This window comes from Strigops habroptila, chromosome Z (genome assembly GCF_004027225.2).
Source record: "Strigops habroptila isolate Jane chromosome Z, bStrHab1.2.pri, whole genome shotgun sequence".
In the NCBI taxonomy this organism is placed as follows: domain Eukaryota; kingdom Metazoa; phylum Chordata; class Aves; order Psittaciformes; family Psittacidae; genus Strigops; species Strigops habroptila.
The window spans coordinates 49,494,827-49,511,691 of NC_044302.2; the positions used below are offsets into that span (position 1 = coordinate 49,494,827).

At 44.9% G+C, this 16,865-nt stretch overlaps 1 protein-coding gene across 2 annotated transcripts in view; it reads left to right on the forward strand.

The window, feature by feature from the left end:
* The window catches only part of LOC115601205 (neuronal acetylcholine receptor subunit alpha-7-like), a 55,801-nt gene that overhangs the window by 12,768 nt on the left and 26,168 nt on the right, over positions 1-16,865 (forward strand). For both annotated transcript variants that reach the window (XM_030470882.1, XM_030470883.1), the window contains exon 2: positions 3,453-3,592. In XM_030470882.1, the coding sequence (XP_030326742.1) occupies positions 3,453-3,592 (140 nt within the window). The remainder of the gene's footprint in view (positions 1-3,452; positions 3,593-16,865) is intronic.

Consider the following 16,865-nt stretch of genomic DNA (forward strand, 5'->3'; position numbering starts at 1 on the left):
AGTAAAATTGTAAAGGAACAAACCAGTGCAACCACTGAAACCGTATCTGGTACACAGGGAATGAGGAAGGGCTTTGATAGTTTTAGTCAACATCCTTTTTTCCCTTCCTTTTCCCCTTTCCCTTCTTCTCCTTCGCCCTTTCCTTCTCCTTCTCCTTCTCCTTCTCCTTCTCCTTCTCCTTCTCCTTCTCCTTCTCCTTCTCCTTCTCCTTCTCCTTCCCCTTCCCCTTCTCCTCCTTCTCCTTCTCCTTCCTTCTCCTTCTCTTTCTCCTTCTGCCTCCCCTCTTTATTTCTATTTTTATGTTATTTACTTATTTTTCTCTTTTTTTTTAAATTTATTTTTCCTACTCAGAGGTTTGGGGTATTCAAAGACAATTTAGAAACAACAGGGACACTGTCTGAGGCAGTGGGATATGGGGTCTCTATAGTTCGAAGATCCTTTATCCAGAAAGCATCCTGCCCTTTGCCAGTTACTTGTACTTTGCCAGTTACTTCCTGAAACGTACACAGGCAAGTAAGTCTGGCATTCCTTTTGGGAGACTGACCTGGCAATCTTAAATATTGATGTCCAGCGTCTAGCCTAGTTTAGAAGATGAAACAGTGCCGTAGCTTTTGGTTAGATTTCTGTGACTGAGGGGTAAGCAGTGGTAAAGCTTATTCTAGCACTACTCCTGAGAGATCCAGATTTCCCCATCACCAGCAAGCACTCCATTTAACACACAAAGATGTAGTGTCACAATGCATTAGCACAAGCATTAGAGGGGAAAAAACCAGAAAACTCTCTGGAGTATGAAACATCAAGTATTTGAAGATTGCAGTTTAAAGAAAAAGTTGATGAAAACACAAGTCTGACTTGTGACCCACCTCAGTTCCTTCTCCAGTGCAGCTACAGCAGAGAGATGGCAGTCTGATTACATTATCCAGGTCTGTTTGGTACCAACAGCTGCCATGGCTATTTGCCAGGACACCCCAAGGCTCTACTGCTTCTGAATCTATGTAATTTTTAAGGCAAAACTATGCAGCACACGAACATGTGGTCACCAATGTCAAGTCAGCGGGCTAAGAATAGGTCAGCTAAGGCTATGTTAACAATTTTGGATATAAGAGGTCATGAAGTAATAGGATCACATTGAAGACGGGAGCTGAAGAAAGGGTATAAAACCAGGCGTGAAATTGCTGTACTGCGCTACTTCAACTCATGAAGTTTAAGAGGGAAAGGAGCCTGGCTTCAGCATCTTTGGAGCACACAGCAAAGGGTTATGGTCAGATCTTTCCAAGTCAGACCTCCCTTGGCAGGGCTGCTTTAATGCACCATGACAGTGATGATACCAGGGCACTCTAGCAGCCCAGCTGACTTCCAGAGACTGGTAAAGGGCGCTTTTCCCTTGTAAAAGCTGAAGCAGCCAGTTTAAAAGGAAGGTTAAAGGCAAATATTATGTAAGTACTCGAGAGCAATAGTGCAGACAGTAATTTCTTCCCTAAAGCACAGCAACATGGGGGGGTGGCGTTGGGAGGGTGGTGAGATGGGCAGGCAGGTGAAAGGACAACAAATTTGACCAAAGCTCAGAACCTCTATCCACAGAACAAGGTGGTGTGATTTTTGCTGGTTTCCACAGGAAGGTCTTACAAGGGAGTTGGAGTGTACTGAGACACTAGAAAGCAAGTACTAATGCCAACACAGAGTACCTAAATCCCTGCCTTGCAGGGAAGCTTACTTAAGCTGGCAAGGGAGAGATACTGTGTCCAGAGCTTATTTTTGCCAATGGTGAAAACACAGCCTACAATACTGACATGTCAGCAAGGGCTATTGAAGCAGTACTCACAGCATCTGCTCCTCTGGATCCCCATGATCATGTAATATATTACACAAGAGCAGGGAGGGCCAATGAAGATGATGTGTTGGTGTAACTCACCAAAATAAACAAAAATACTTTTTCTCCTTGTTCACCAGGCACTGCCATACTGGAAAGCCACAAAGCTCCCTTTAATATCAGGAAAACTGAGGAGAACTCAAATTAAACAGACTTATAAACTGCTTATAAACTAAATTTACTATTAGCTTTAAAAGGCATGGATGCAGTGTTGGAAAACACCTTGTTCCAGGCTTGCAAGGTTTGCTGAGCACAGAGTCAAAAGAAGACTGAAGGAAGAGTCTGGGGAAGGTCAAACTGCTTGCTATAGTTTGTTTGCATTGTCAAAAAGACGTTCATCATAACCACTGTGAGAAAAGTCCCGGTCTCAATGTGCAGAGCTCTGCTCAAGAGTTAAAAAAAGTCACACACAGAGGCCAGGAGCTGCAGTGGATAAAAAATGCTTCAGTCCAAAGTAATAATAATTTAGAGTGCAGATTCCCTGCTAGGGATTGGATTACTACAGCTCAGGGAGTATGCACTCATGCTGACAGGACTGGTTTGGCCTCAGGGAACCTGCAGCCCATGACCCTCACTTTGTTAGACGCAGCTCTTTGGTAGGGCTCAGGCTGCCACAGGCCACAGCACCAGCACCTACGCTGCTCTGGGGGACCGGAGTTCCTGGGTAGTGCCTCCCAGCAAAGTGCTCACCTTTCTGTGGGAAGAGACCCAAGCCATCACTTCTATCCTGCCCCATCCATGGTTGTTGTGGCAAGAAAACCTGGCTGTGTAGGTTAGGTGGATGCTCTCCACACCCACCCCAAAGCTGTGGAACAGGGGCATCTTGCAATTTAAGCACAGGCAGAAATTCTGCTAGTCTTTATCACGCTCATTGTGTTTGCATGACAGCTTCTGTGTTGAGGCTGCTCCCAGTGAAAACTGAGTTAAGCATATAACACCAGAAATTCAGTATCATTATACATACCTGTCAAATACTCTAACCTTCATACCACCATCTTATTATGTGTTAACAAAGTGCGCTGCCATCAAAAGGAAAAAAGGCAAGGGGAGTAACCCAAAGACTGGAAAGACTGCCATACCAAACTGAAGAGAGTATGAAAAAGGCTCGTTACTCTTTCCTGAGCACAGAAAAGGGCCTGATACATCGGCTCCAAGAAATAAGACTACATGTTACTCACACTAGGTAAATGCACAGTATGTCCAAGTAATACCAGCTCTAGGAAATAAAGACAAGCAAATAAAAGAGCTCTGACTTCCTTCCAGGAAGCTGGCTGGTGGTTTTGGAGCCACATCTCCACTGACCATCAGCAGGAGGGGCACCAAGGAAGGGGAACATTTACTCAGAGCTCCAGAGGCTGGTCACTAGTTTCTGAGTTTTAATAATTCATTTTTTATAAGAGGTCCTCAGTCACATATTCAGAAAAGCTGTGTCTGTCAAACCCATGTGCAGAATTTTGGGGATTTTTGGGTGAACTTCTTTCAAATTACAGACTTATTAAGAGGGGTTTTTCAACAAAACAGACAAACAGTGGGGACAGTGTGACCAACCCAAATGACAGATGCTTGCTTTCTTTTCCCCTAGTCTCTCAGCAGGGCGAAAGCCAGAGATGCTTGTACAGAGAACTGCTGAGAAACTACAATCGTCTTGAAAGACCAGTAGTGAATGACTCCCAACCCCTTGTAGTCGAGCTCCAGCTTTCTTTGCTGCAGATAATTGACGTGGTAAGTTACTTGCTCTTCTGTTCGCTAAGGCACCCATGCAGCATAACAAATCTGATCTCTCCTGTAGGGACCACACTTTTGCTCTTAATCAGGCTATCAGTTGAGTGCAGATTGTCTTTGGCTAAGCAGCCTCCCTAAATGTTGGAGAACATGCTTTGACACTTTGGAGGAGTAAATATCCTCCTAAAAGCACAGCCATCTCTGATACAACATGGGCTGCAAGAAGATTAATTATGTAGTTTTTTCCATTTTTTTTAAATAGAAGAATTCAATAAATTAGAAGCCATGCGTTACTACAAATTATTAATGATAAATTCTCCTCAGAGTGATCTGGGATGCGATAACTGAAGACCATGTGCAGTGTTCAAAGCTAGCATCACTGCACTTACACTTTTTCATTAGGCATTATAATGGCATTGGCCTTTTCTCACATCTTTACCATGCACTGTAGTTGAAGGAGCCTTCCCTGAGACGAGGTTAGAAATACATAAAAACAAAACCTGGAGGCACAGCCGTCTAGTTGTCTTGACTGCAACATGCTCTCCCATAATTGGTGATCTGACCCACGGAAAATTTTAACATAATAATCCAAATCCCTTTCATCATTATGGAGGGGATTCTGTATGATAAACCATGATATATAGAGAGAATTTCTTTCATCTACATGGAAAAAACAAGCCAGGAGAACAATTTTGACCACCTCCATCCTGTCAACACAGCAAACAACTGAACACATTAGTACTCCTTTCCTCCTACCCTTTCCATAGTCAGTATTATGGGCTGCTTTCCACTACACCATCACTGTCATGGAAGGCACAAGAATGAGAGAGAGAGAGATGTGCAAACTTTTTTGGATTTGCAGACCAATTTGACAGAAGCCTCACGTATTTGAACAGTTCAAAGCTCTCTCAATCTTTCAGGAAATGTGTGGTGCACCAGGTGCTCTCCCTGGATGGGTAACTAGGACCCTGGAAGTCTAACCCTCCAGCATTGTGCCATACAAGTGGCAGGTTGAGCCTGTTGTGGTGCTCCTGGAGGCATTTCCTGTTTTGAAATGTTAGCAACTGCATTGATCTGGAAGAGAGAGGTCAGTACTCTGAACCAAAGTCACTCATTCACAGCAGGAGCTCACAGGAAAAGGCAGAGAAATCCTCCAGCTAATTTCAAGTAAATTTCAGCAGCCAATTCCAGGTTTAGCAGAAACATCTTAGCTCCAACGATCTTGCTCCCGTCCTTCTTTTTCTGATGGTATTTTCCTGCAGTAATTTGAAGGTTAGGGGTGGTAAAGGGGAGATTTTAGCCTTATGGCTGTGACTGTACATTTTCAAAGTCAATCAGTCAGGAGGAGTTACATAAAACCTTTTTTCAGTTGTTTTTCACGTTCACGTGTGAGACCCTTCCATTCAGGAAATCAGCACTTCTTTAAGCACTTTATCTGCATTACGGCAATGTCCATTGCAACAAATTTAATTCCACACTTCCCTTTTGATTTTTCACTGTAGGAAAGGGGTAATCTAAATGGTCATTCATAGCACAAACAATGCTTTGCTTCCCTCCATCTCTGCACACACTGCAGACGGTAGAATTTAATCAGCTCAGAGCATTATGACTTGTCTCAGGCTCATGGTCTTGCAAACTGCACTCATGGTGTTTTAAAAAACATCCAGAGTCACCTGAAGTGTTTACCTCGCATGATGTGAAAAGGTATCTGTCTCCTCTGGCGAGGACAGAAAATCCTTTGCAGGGGAGTCCCTGTAGTAGAAAGGTCACTGTGGCATCAAGTGACTAAACCTACCACTCTGAAAGTCTGCAAAACACTGGTCTTCTGGGTCCCTAAATCATGAAGCAATGCAGGAACATTCCAGCAGGAAGCAAGCTGTGAGCATGGACACAGCCCCTCAGCCTCCATGTCTGGCTGGACAGACTGAAGCATCTGGATGCTCCAGCTGCTGAAGAAAATGTCTGTTTAAAAGGAGGGTTGTTATACCCACAGTGATGTAAAGAGTAGCAGACAAGGTACAAAGGAGAGGTAACCTCTATTAGCTGACACACCAAAGCAAACCAAGAGGGCATCATTCTGTGCACTCAGATGGAAGGCTGGGGGTGAGTAGACTATGCCTCCTCAGCTGCCCTGCTTGGCACAACACAAAGCAACTTGTGCACAGTTGCTTCTTACTTGAAGAAGGGGACAGACACCATGACAGTCTTGGCAGTGGTGTATGCACTAACAAAGTGCAAAGCTCTTCTTACGGGGGTCTTGTGTGTCCAGCATGCTCCATTACCATAATAGAGCAGGGTACTGGGCAAGGTCCCAACCTGAGAGGACTCCATGCACCATGCTCCCTGGGGAGGAAACAAGGACTCATAGACTCTGGAGTGCACGTAGTTTTTCATCAGTCCTTCTGGTCAAAAGGAAGGGGTTTGAAAGGGCTGGTCAGATCTGGCGTACGAATGAATGGTTATGGGACTGGGGCCACAGCCAGGGAGGGGTTTGGCTACTTAGACCATGGGAGTTGCTTTGAGAAACATCGTCTACTGAGGCTGATGGGGTTCACTTGTCAGAGAAGGCGAAGAGCATCTTCTGTCATAAGCTTGCCAAGCTGGTGAAGAGGGCTTTAAAGTTGCCAGGGGAGGGGAACATCAGTCCATTCCATTCCTACCAGATTGATGCCAGTGCCAGCAAGAGATGCCCAGTGCTTGGAGAGGGATCACAGGCCAGCAGGAGAACACCTGAAGAGCATCACAAAGGAAATCCTGCCACTCCAGCCAGTAAGCCAGCTTCACTGGGGGCCAACTTAAATGTGTGTATGCAAATGCACACAGCATGGGGAATAAACAAGACGAGAAACATGTGCTCCATTTGAGCGACAATCGCCAAAGCTTGAGGCTGCCTGTCAGTAGATACTGTGCCAGAAGGTGAAGGTGAAAAGGCAGAGGGAAGGCAACACCCAGCCCTGTGGTACTTTCTGTCCAACACGGCCTTCATAGCGTCAGTTTCTTCACATAACCTCTGTCCAGCCTGAATTCCTTTAAGAAGTTGCCTTCCTTGCTTTTAAGTGTTTTTGTTTCATGAGCTGCAGAATAGAGAAGAGCTGTGTTAAACTCCACCAACTTGTGAAAACCACTCTGCTTTCTCATCTGAAAATGTGCTTATTCATTCTGGTGAGTGTTAATGTAGCACAGACACTGTTTCCCCCTTTGTGGTTGGAGGCAGGAGGTGCCGCAGGGCTGTGAGGTGGCCAGTGCTGGCACTGGTCCTGCCAGAGGGGGAGAGGAGGGGCAGAGGCCCCAGGTACTGCCCCAAGAGCAAGCCAAGCCATTAGCCTTGCAGCCATATTGTCTGCTAGGACAGAGGCTTTCTGAGGCTGGTTCTGGAGGTAAACTGAAAAAACAGAAAGTTCAAGGGTTAAATTTCTAGCTTGAATTCACCTCTTCCTTCCTAAACTGACTTTACAGCAGCTAGGTCATCCCCTCCCACCCTTCAATCCAGCACCATTACATGTTCAAATCTCCATGCCGGGTGTTAAGTAGCAAACCCAGATCAGCACACAAGTGTTTCAAGGCAATATAAATATCCCAGTACACATAAGCATCTGTTCACTTATTATTTCCAATATAGTATCAGTATTCACTAGATTAAACCGTAATCCTAACAGTACATCCTGTACAAATCTTTTATAGACACATAACTTCAACAATGTAAGCTTGACTATGCAAGATTCAAAAAGACAGAATATGAGAAAGAGAAAGAATTAATAAGGAGAGGATTATAAAACAGGTATTCTGAGACTTATTTAATTACAAAGCACTGATAAGTGCTAGAGAGAGACTCCGACTCTTTCAACTCTTTCAGAGTATCTTTCTCTGTATCTTCCTTTTCCTCTTCTAGGAATACCTTTGCATTCAGCTATGGGCTTCCTGTACAGCCTTTGTGAGCTGTTTACTCTGTTTCTCCTTGTATAGACCTACTCCACTAAACCATGTATCTTTCCAGAAAGTTTTTTCTCCACCAGAAATTTGAGTCTTATCTGGAAGGAGCAAATTCAGTGAGACTACAGCAGTGAGACTGATGCAAAATCGTGTAACTGAGAAGGAAAACAAATTGGGTATCATTATAAAAGCTGAAAATCAGTAATTAATGATCATGAATAGGAGTCATTAAAATCCCAGGCAGAAAAATTACAGAAAGGTTGCTAGACAAACAGATTCATTAAAGTTAAATCCCAAACTCTCTCTCCTGGTCACAAAACTCACATAGCTGACAAATTTTGAACTCTGGGAGGAAAAATTAAATAAATTGGCCTCTTCATTAGCACAGAAGGAGCTTGAAGAAGGGAAAGCCAGGGCTAATGGGGCCATGAATTATTATTTTGCCTGCCCTCTAAGTGCCAGGCATTATGAAAATATCAGTCTCACTAAACCAATTAAACACGACACATGAGTTTGCTAGCACAACGAAGTTAAGCATCACGGGTATTATGACTTCCCATCTAATACTACTTTGTGGACACATCAGCATGAAGCATTATGATGAAGTCTTAATTACTTGAATTAAAACTTCAGCTTTTTTTCATTGGCTTCTGCCTGACTTAGGTCAAAGAGTGGAGAGGCCTCACTCAGGGAGCAGCAATATCTTATTTTCTCTCAGCATGGTTCCTCAAGCTGTACTTGTTGGCTCTGGCTTTAACAAAAGAATGGCTGATTTGCTTCTGAGGTGTTCAGTGGTGGTCATCCAGCTTGGGCATTTCACAATAACTAACCAGTTTACTGCCTGCCTGGTGAAAAGGCTGTGCTACGCTCTTTGAAGATGTGTGAATTTAGATCATGTATATTCCTTAATCTCGGGTAACTAATTTGATCCATCAAGGATTTTTAAGAATCTTTAGTACTTTTACATCAGTTCCCCAAGGTGCACAGGAGCAAAATTTATTTAAAGTGAGACTTTCCTGATGAACTTAGGAAAACTGAGCAATGTAATAGCAGTGGCAGGTAAAGAAAGTCGTCATTTGAAGAAACATTCACCTGCTTGAAATGGAAAACATTTTCCACAACTCCTTCCAGGAAAGGCAGCAGGGTGTCCAAAAATCAGACACTTCTGGCCATGCCTTGCTGTTGCCAGGGGACTGTGGAAGCTAGCATGGGGCAGGGCCACTGCAAATGGTGATGTTTCTAATGCCACCAGTTGCAATAAAGCAGTTAAACCAAAGCTGTTGGGATGGTGCTGAACCTAGTACTTTTTATTTTCTCAGTGTTTGGAAGGTTACTATCTTAACACTTTATTTTGCTTTACAGTTCTTTACTGTGAGGGTGGTGAGGCAGTGGAACAGGTTGCTCAAAGAAGTGGTGAATGCTCCATTCCTGGCAGTGTTCGAGGCCAGGCTGGACAGAGCCTTGGGTGACATGGTCTAGAGTAAAGCATCCCTGCCCACGGCAGGGGGGTTGGAACTAGATGATCTTAAGGTCCTTTCCAACCCAAACCATTCTATGATTCTATGATTGAACACTCTGTTCTCTGAGTGTAAGTCCTGAGAGACAGTGAGTTCAGCTCCTCAGTAAAAACCTTTCCATCCCTGATCACAGACTTTAGGAGCTCACTTGAGTTTTTAAACAGGCCTGCACACCTTTACTTTGCTGTGCTGTCACAGCAGTATGCAAATACAGGAAGAAAAAGCAAAGGCAGCCTTGCAGTTAGACTGTGTGTGAGTCTTTGGTAAGTTCTCACGGTTGGCCTATGTGGGACTTTTCTCAACTCTCCTACTGCTTTCCCTGTGTTTTCAAATCCTGAAAAGGCAATGAATAATGAATAGCTTGGAATAACAATTCATGTCTAGTCCTGTTTATTGAAACACCTGCTGACGGTGCTCAAAACACATGGAGGGCTATTTCACGATGAGGTATCCATCCTGGAGAATATACAAACCACCTACATGCTATGTGTCGATGACCTGGGATTTTAATGGAGGACTAACTGCTTTTGGATGGTGACATAACATCCTTTCCCCCAGGAACCAAGCATGTATCTCAGTTCATCCAAGCAGAGAGCAATGCTATGCTGGAAAGCCATGCAGGGGCCTCTGACCCAGCTTCTGGGTTTCCATGAGAAGCATCTGTGAAACAGTGAGACAAGGCTGGTGCCTTCACTCTCCCCAGGATCTGTGGGGAAAGTTTGTTTCTGGAATTTGCAGGTCTTTATTGAAGGACTTGAGGTCAAACAGTCTCAAAACCAGTGCTGGAGTCTGTCACATGACACACTTCACAGCAATACTGATCTTCAGCGATGGCCGAAAAGCTGCACCTTGGGAAAAAAACCCCTAGTTTCCTAAGGCAGGTACCCACAGCCCTGGTTGAAGGTCATGTCACATATGCAGCATAACAAAAGTCTGCCTTTTTTTACCATAGTGGCAGTGTAAATTGGAAAATGTGGGCAAAAAGGCAGTTAAGGCAAAAATCTGTAGGCTTGGCAGACCTTCAGTCACCTGCTGTGTGAGTGAGTGGCAGAGCCACCTCCTCTGATGCCCTGGCTGGCAGCAGAAACTCCCATTTCTTCCCATGTTCCTTCTTCCTGCTCTTGCCTGTGGGGAATGTGCAGATTCAGTACTTCTTGCTGCAGCTTTTACATCCAGGCGTTTTCATTTAACATTCATAACAAAGCAGCTTACGGTTTTTGACATACAGGGAGCCAAGGCCTTCACAAGGAACACCTTTCAAAGCCTTTGTTTGCCATGCATTATGTTTCCTGAGGAACAGAGCTTGCATCCCTGTGTTTGCAGGCTGTTCTCACACTGCCCCTGTCTGAATGGTATGCCCCTCACAGTACAGGGTTCTCTTAAACTCTCCACTCTCACCGTAAGTGGCTGGCTCCAGGCCTTTGCAAGGGGAACAGTGTGACTGGACAGTGGTCAGACTCTCCAACATGTAAAGCTCCTGCTATGAAAGCAAGTGTGCACAGGGCTCCTGTAAGCAGCAGATAGGGCGCAGTGCTATTCCACGCAGAATGCTCTTTTGGGAAGAACACCATGGGCTGTTAGAGGCAGTGGGACCAGGAAGTGTCATGCTGCTACGCAGTGCAAAGACCAAAGTAAGACTCTGCTGCTTGCCCAGAGTGAAGGGGCATATGCATCTCCAAGACAAGAGTGGAGAGGGAACAAGAAAGATGTCCTCAAAGAGAAGCCAGTGTCAACAGGTGGGAATGTGGCTCAACATTAGGTGGAAAACACTTACAATACATCACCTCCAACCATTCATAAGAGAAAAGGCCCAAGCAAAAAGGTGAGAAAAGAAGAATGGTTGTTCTGCTATGAGCTCTTAACCATATCCTTCTTGACAACGCTTAGCAGGTGACAGTGGATGTTTGTTCATCCTTTGTTATTCCAGTGTATTTTTGTATCTCTCCCCTTGTATCTCTCCTCTTTGTTAAAGGTATTGAGATGACGTATTTAATCTTCAGGTATCTCTTCAAAGTTGATGTTACTATGGCAACATTTATTCCAACTTTTTAATGAGACCCCTTAAATATAAAGGCTGTCTAGTGATGCTTACCGGATGTTGCCAAAGCAACCTGGGTTTTCACCAAGCTGTCTGGTGTTGTGGGACTTCATTTAAGCTGAGTTTTAGTTAGTCTGCTGAAGGTTGTGGGCAGATGGCTGTTTCAAGCAATAGAAAGGACTGCCTGCTGCAGTTACAGATTGAGTGCACAAGTATTTGAAAGCCTCATCAATTCCTTTTGATACTCTTGTTCAAAATCCTGTGCAGAGGCAATGCCTCTGCTAACAAAACTTTCCAAGTCTCCATGTCTGTGTCTCCATGTCCTTTGACGACATCCATCCCTGTATTCAAAACCAAAAACAATGTTTAAAAAAAAAAATAAAAATTAACCAAACTAGCTATGTATAGCCTTTGGTGACCTCTGAGAGATACCTGTTCAATTTGGGACTTTTCTGATCAGTAGCTTGCAGTAAATCTGTAGCTGATTCAACTCCTGGTTCTGTAGCTTAGTGAGAGGACAAGGATTAATGATGCCTCCTAGTCACCTGTTACTAAGTGCCTCACTACAGAGATGACATGTTACCATATGATGTGACTACTGAACTGAAAAGGGCTCTGGGGTTTATAGTCCATGTGCTATGACCCAGGTAATTATGTGGCTGAGAATAATACATTTTATTTAGATGTTGGCCTGACAAGGGAGAACCTACTGATAGGCGACAGTGCAAAAGGCAGGCATACATACCTTGTAAGCTTTGGATTGAGAGCAGAGAAAGAAAACTGAACTAACACACTCACATGTTGCAGCATGTGCACCACAACAAACCAGACTATCTGTCACTATCTATGGGTTAAAGGTGGCTGTAGGAATAAGCAGATATCCAGGGCAGAGGATCAACAGGGATCAAGCAGAAGACAGGGGAGAAAGAGACCCAAATAGAGACAGGAAGGATTTAGAGGACAACTGTTGCACTAGCTAGTGACCACAGCATTAACTTTTCCCAGCATTTCTGAATATCAGAAGCAAACTCATTTGTCTAAGCTGAACATTGGCAGCCCACTGAGCTGAACTCCCAGGGGAGTGCTGGAGAAGCACCTCTGGGGACCAGCCATCTTCAGCCTCACCTGGGATCTTAGCAGGGCTGTTTTGTTGCTTTGCTAAGGGGGAAAAGCCAGCAGCTGAGAGCTTGCCAAACATGGAGGGAAGGTCATCCCCCAGGCTAACACTGCCAAATGAGACAGAAACCTCTCACAGGAAAAGCAGTGTGATGGATTATTCATGTTTTCTCCTGGGAAGAAAGGCATCCTTACAGCTGACCTTAAATGCCTCTGCACAAACCAATGACACACAGTAAGGGAACCACCTCCAGCACCTCCCAAGCTTTTGTTTAGAATTAGCTTTTACTTAAGCAAAGTGGTACTGGCCAGTGACCTCTTGGGACAGAGTAAGCACACACACTCTCATGGTTTCCTGGAAGTTATCTTTGCAACAGAAAAATACACGTGGACAAAGGCCTGCCCAGTGTAAAGTGAGCTTTGCTACTCCTGCAAACCAGGCACTTCTGTCAAACGCACAGCCTTGTTTGTAAAACTTTCTGTATCGCTAAGAAGCACCCATCAGGCTGCATTTGTAGATCAGTGCTGAATACGGAAGTAACATTGTCTGTGTTTTGCTGTCCATAAAGCCAAAAACCCTTGGAAAGCTCAGCAGCCTGAAAGCAAGGGTGAGAATAGACTCTATATGGCCATGAAAACATCCAGAAGTGACATTCCCCCCCCCCCCGCCCAAGCTGACAAGAGACGTAAGCAGCCCAAAGCCCTGGTTAGACATTGTGCTCTAGCTGACTGCTGTTATCAAAAAGCAAGACAAGGAAGACCATGCAGGGCTGTATTTAAACCTGTCAGAACTCTAATAGACAAGCTTTTCTTTGACTGCAAAACAAATCTGACAAGCAGGACAAACATGGTGAGCACAGTAGCACTGTGAAAAGGATACAAAGTGCACCCAGAATAATAAATTTAATGCTACCTGAAATACATGGCTGATGAATTGCTTGGAGTCAAAGCTTATTACCTAGGTCATTAGCATCTGACTTTGAGTAAAGTGCTCACAGAGTTGTGACAGGGGAGTAGGTAAGGGCAACAAAGTTTTGTAAAATACAGAAGTGTCCTGGGTTCAGCTATAGCAGTCATTTTTCTCCTTCTTAGTAGCTGGTGCAGTGTTGTGTTTTTGACTTTCAGCCTGGGAACAACGCTGATAACACCGATGTTTTCAGTTGTTGCTAAGTAATGTTTACTCTGACCAAAGACCACCTCAGTCTCATGCTCTGCCAGAGAGGAGGGGAAGCTGGGAGGAAGCAGAGACAGGGCACCTGACCCAAACTAGCCAAAGGGGTATTCCATACCATGGCACGTCATGCCCGGTATATAAACCGGGGGGAGTTACCCAGAAGGCCAGATCACTTTTTGGGTTGGTCTGGGTATCAGTTGGCAGGTGGTGAGCAATTGTATCCTCTCCCCTTGTTATTTCCCTTATCATTATTATTATTGGTGGTAGCAATAGTGGTTTTGTATGATACCTTAGTTACTGGACTGCTCTTATCTCAACCTGTGGGAGTTAGTTACATTCTTCCGATTCTCCTCCCCATCCCTCCGGAAGCGGGGGAGGAAGAAAGGGGAGAGTGAGCGAGTGACTGCGTGGTTCCGAGTTACCGGCTGGGCTCAAACCATGACAGGAAGTCAGCCCTAGATGTCTTCTTTTGCAGCCCGTCAAGTATAAAATTACTATGCCAGGTAAAAGGGAGTTTACTTGTAAACATAGAACCACACCTGAAACGGTCCTGACAGGAGGCATCTCCACATGCAGGAAACCCATAGACCTCTCAGATCTACACTGCACTTTAATGCATCCCCCTGTGGCTGTCAGGTAGCCAACAAACCAGGAAGGTCCCCTCCTCCCCTTCCCTATAGGGTGCAATGCAGATGTGTACAATCCTTTATTTTGCGCAGTAAAGGAATTGCCTAACCTTGCAGTCCACCTCTTTGGTCATGGTGTTCAGGCTTTAGCAGTATGCAGAAAGACTGTAAGGAGTACATGTGCAGCTTACAAGTATAAAGCAATTATTGGTTGGCTAGCAATACAAAATACGGCTAGGATTTAGTAAGTGACTCAGAGAAGCATCATGCTCACCATCCCTAGAAGACACCTTAGGAGTCATTGGTGGTCAGGAAGACATCAGCCAGAGGGAGCGGGGCTGGCCTGTGAGAATCACTGGGACACAGCCTCTGTTGTTGCTGGGTTGCTTTCATTTCCCACGTCAATTGACACAGATAGCTCTGGTAACCCCACCAATTACCAGGTCTGGTTTGTTGGTTTGGTGGGTTTTTTTTTTCACTTTAGGGTTTTATACCTTTCCAAGTTGGTGTTTATCCCTTTGAATCCTTTAGCATCTAAAAAAACATGTTTTAGCAAGCTTAGTCCTGTGTGTGATTTATTTTTTCTTATTTTTCTACAGACTTTACAATTGCTTCAGCAATTGCCACCAAAGGTACAAAGGGAGTTTCAGATGGACAGGGCCTCTAGAAGCAGGTTGTGGTTTGCCCAAAGAGAGGCAGATACATGGGGAGCAGCAGAGAAATGAAAAGGAAATGTATGAACAGTATAATCCCTGCTGATTTTTGTGTGGCATCTTCCAGCAGCAGAAGCAGTTTAGGAAGGTCTCAAGGGGACCCAAGAGGAGCAGAGGAGGAGGTAGTGTGATAGACAGTTTTATGTGGAGGACTATGGCAGAGGCCTGTTTCATGCCCGAAGTTTGTTTTTTCTGAGCACAGGACCCTGGTTGCATAGGGTAACTGTCCATAGTGCCAAAAAAGTCAGGAATTCTCCACATCAATGATATCTACGTTTCCAGCTTGTGATGCTTCTGCAGCTCCAACAACCCAAGTGGGAGAACAGAGGAGATCATGACACAGACAAGGTTCCTGCTAGGGGCTCAACAGTGCCAGTGGTCGAGTATTCTCTGAGCTGGGGAATCAGTAATTAGGAAGCTTCCACAGGCAGTTCTGCTTCATGCATTAGCTTGGGAGTCTGCAGTCCCTGGTGTGGGACACACAAGAAGTAAAACCTAGAGGCCTCATAGAAGAAAGCACATGCCAAGTGTTGCAGGTCAGTGAGATGGTGCAGTTTACTTTTAAGCAGCTCACATCTTTCATGGCACTTCTGGGGTAGTTTCTTTGCATATGTACCATGAGGGTAGCTCTGGAGGGGAGAAGGGGAGGAGGGGAGGAAAGAGCATGAATGTTGCTTAAGATGAGCAGACTGGTATTTTTCTAAAGTGAGTAAGGCAGTTTTGGCATTGCTACCTTGTTAACCAGTAAGTACTGCAAAAAGTATAGTATAATCTAGGTTCAGAGTGAACCAAAAAGCCCAGCCTACTTCAGGACTGTGGTTTACCTTGTGGTTCTGGAGAGCAAGCTTTGTGGACTTTGAGTGCCAATGAAGAGTAGAAGTGGCATGGACTCAAGTGCAGCACGAAAGGTGGTAGTGAGAGAGACATTTGGCATGGAGGACAATGGCAAGCACACACTAACTCATCTTCTACATTAAGGACATGACCAGAGAGGGCATGCATGCCCAGGATACTCTGTAGGGTTTAAATGCCTGCCAGAGCAGTATGCAATTGCAACGTTTCCCACCCCAAACACTGAAAAGAACCTTACACACTTCACATGGCATGAACACACAGAGAGCCATCTGGAGCAGCTGGGCATTGGTATCATGAGCCTGAGAAGTTAACTTGGTTAGGAGAGAGCCTCAGCCGGGACCCACGGGTAGGCAGTGGAGATTGTCTTTAGAAATTTGCTAGGCCAACACATGATCTTGCATCTTGGTGAAGCCCCCTGTTGGCTATTCGTACAGCATAATTGCCATGAGTCTTTGTATCCTCTTGGTGCCTCCACATTCCCACAGTTCTGTGTTGTACCTTGAGGTTTGATCACTGCAGTCCAGCAATGATGGGCTGCAGCTCACTGCAGTTTGCTGCAGTTTCACAGCAGCTTTGTTTGATGCTAAAACATATCCCTGTCCTTCAGAGATCTCCTTATCTTCCTTGTAATGTAGCTCATCTCTAGTCTCTGCAGGAGTTGATGTGTTTCTCAATGGCTATGGAAGAAAGGGAAGAAAACGAACAAAAATTTTGCCTTTGCTTAAAGAAGAGTAGTGTTTCAGGGGCCTAAATCATAATTTATTTCAACTTAGCTATAGGAAGGTAAGTCTAGTCTGTGCACAACAGGATGGGAATCTGTGAGAAAATATGTTGAAGGTAATTTCACTTTGCTGTGACAAGTGAGTCACCTGGGCCAGGCCATAGCTGTGCCTTCCAACATGTGCCCAAGAGAGCTGAGCTGAATCAAAGGGGGAAACTGTTGCTTTCTGCTGTGCCTCTTGGCCAAGAATGTGGTTTTCTCAGAGAGTAGCTGTCTTGGTCGGGCCTGCCCCCACCTACAGCATCAAAACCAAGCTTCAGGATGCACCTCAGTCAAAGCTGCAGTGCCTCTGGAGAGGTAAGGGTTAAATACAGGTGATGCAGTGCTAGGGTAATGGTTGGACTTGATCTTTTCCAACCTAATTGATTCTGTGATTCTGTGATTCTATGATTCTGTGCTCTGAAGGGGAAGAAACACCTCCCCATGGTTTGGAGACAGCTGGGCATATGGTGAGCCAGCCCCACTGGATATCCCAGCTTCAGCTCTTGCGAAGCCCAGGGCGTGCCTGTGCTGGTGACGAGAG